Genomic DNA, 2,363 nt, shown 5'->3' with positions numbered 1-2,363 from the left:
ACTGGTATCACAGGAGGGTCAGGAGGAGTCCTGTAGTCTTGAGCCAGGCCAAAAGGCTCACAGGCTCTACCCCATGCCCTGTTACTCTAAGAGAAAATGGGTCCCTTGGATCCAGGCTTCAGATGACCAGACTCACACCGGAGCATCTCTACAAATGTCTGCTTCAGCTTGCTGTTCCCCAGAATGAGAATAAATGAGTGGCCAGCAGGATAAAACATTGTCATTACTTCGCCAGTTATCTTAGCCATCTTGGTTTTTGGTAGGAAATTACCAAATGTCGCAATTAAAAAAGCAAGAAAGTAAAGTAAGAAGAGAAAGAAGAAGGAAAGGATGATTCTGATGGCCCTCTTGTGGGCCTCAGTGCTTGGATCTCTGGAGCTTGTACCATTTTGCAGCATCTGCCGTGTGTGCCTCCCCAGAGAGAAGATGAGCAAAAAGTAGGAGGCCAGGGACACAATTAAGGGAGGCAGGTACCACAGAGTCCCAAGAACATGGATCAGATAATACTCACTCCTCTTCTTTCTGAAGTGTTCAGTCACATTCCTGGTGGCCTCTATTCCCCTAAAGACAGAATAGAGCTTAAACTCATTGATCAGAGATGCGGTACTACCACAGGATAAGAGCAGTGCACCCAACAGCATCCATTCCATCACCCTAGAAACTCTCCACTTGAGCCAGAGGAATGTGGGGTGAGAGAAACTGGCGATTTTCAGGCAGTAGAGGACACCAAGACAAGTGGCAAGCCAAATGCTCAGATGGTTTGTAAATGTCCAGGAAACATCAATAATTTGCATTATTATCCCTGAATCATGTGCGTTGGGAGAGAATTCTATTAAAAAACTATCAGTCAAGATAATACACAGCAGAATGATCCTCAAGAGTGCCAGGATGGTGATGATGAAGTCAGACAAAGACATTCTCTTGGTCTTGAACCAGCTGCTACCATTGACCAACCCAATGAAACAATTGACCAGAATTCCCAGTGTGAACTGAGTGCCAGACAGAATCAGGAACACCCCCTCGGTGAGTCCCATCACGTCAGCAATTAGGCAGCCCTGATCTTTGTTCTTTCTCTTGATATATAGAATCTCCTCACTGATTTGATATTTTTCTCGTTAATCTACTCCTCTACCTGTTGCTTCACTGTACCTGTCTCTTGTCTCTGCCCAATTTACTCTGTCGTAGAGCACAATTTAGGGAATCCTCTCTGGCTCTTTCAGATTAATCTGTCCTCTTCACAGATGATATGGATTGTCACATTCCATCTATGAACCTAAACTTTGCAGCACTTTGCTAAAATGCAAATGAGTAGTGTCCAGTGTCACATAGAGAAGGAAGAGATCTAGGTCACAAAGATGATGGAGGACTTGGACTCAGTTTCAAAGGGTGTAGGGCTCTGAGTCACCCAAAACAAAATATGAGCGGCACCAAATGGAAGAGGCTTGGAATTACTCAGAAGAGTAAAAAGTCTCATTCCTCAGGAGGGAGGACTCAGAGATACAGAAAAGGAATTCCACCAGGAGCCACTATCCACCTGGAGTGAGGTTTAAGTGCATAAAATTGTAAAAGTTCAGTGCCATTGATCATGGATTAGAATTAAAAGGCATGCCCCTTGGAGCCTGGCTTACATGCAGAGAGATGGTGGAAGCCTCACCAGAAAGTGGCCAAGCTTACATCCCGATCTTGGACTTGCAGTGAGGAGTCTCAGACCCACTCTGGATTGCTAGTCTGCTACAATACTGCCAAGGGAGGCATAAGAACAATACTTCTGTTCTTAACCTAAGAGCTCTTCTATTTACCAAGGGGCTATTAATTAAGGATCTTCATTCAGGACTATATGCAGAATTAAACAGTACGTGGCTTATATTAAAGTATGCTTATGTTGACCCTTTTTAAAGCTAATTGCTAAGGTTTGTGTACTTTTTATGTCCCACTGCCTTCCCTAAATTTAATGAGACATTAGTTTAAAACCTAAAGGATTGTGGGAATAAAGAAAAGATTTTACCTCTACTTGCCGTGAAAGGTCATGTAAGAGAAAGATAAGAGTAAAGAGTTGCTCATGTATGTGGAGATAAAGTCAACAATGTATGAATAAGAAAGAATTAGGTTTAAGTACACAACACAAATAAGTGGCTTAGAGGAGAGGTATATTTTTGTCTCCCAAAGCAGTCCAGAGGCAAACTGTCCAGGCTGGTATGGTGGTTGCATGGTGATCGCAGATCCCAGCTTCTTCTATCTTCCATTCTGAAGATGGCCTCATGGTCCAAGACGGCAACTGGAAATCCAGCCATGAAATGTCCACATTTCAGACAAAAAAGAAAATGCTGTAGGACGAGAGTCTGGGGAAGCACACAGGATACACC

At 43.5% G+C, this 2,363-nt stretch overlaps 1 protein-coding gene across 1 annotated transcript; it reads right to left on the bottom strand.

Moving 5' to 3' along the window:
- On the bottom strand, positions 1 to 1,099 carry TAS2R3 (taste 2 receptor member 3). Its single transcript, XM_032761976.2, has one exon. It carries the CDS (start codon positions 1,032 to 1,034, stop codon positions 87 to 89), a length of 948 nt encoding a protein of 315 aa, XP_032617867.1. The 5' UTR covers positions 1,035 to 1,099; the 3' UTR covers positions 1 to 86.
- Positions 1,100 to 2,363: the final 1,264 nt, after the last annotated feature.

This window comes from Hylobates moloch, unplaced genomic scaffold, assembly GCF_009828535.3.
Source record: "Hylobates moloch isolate HMO894 unplaced genomic scaffold, HMol_V3 SCAFFOLD_1, whole genome shotgun sequence".
Lineage (NCBI taxonomy): Eukaryota > Metazoa > Chordata > Mammalia > Primates > Hylobatidae > Hylobates > Hylobates moloch.
Note: the sequence above shows the minus strand (reverse complement) of the source record. Positions and strands in the feature narration are given on the sequence as shown.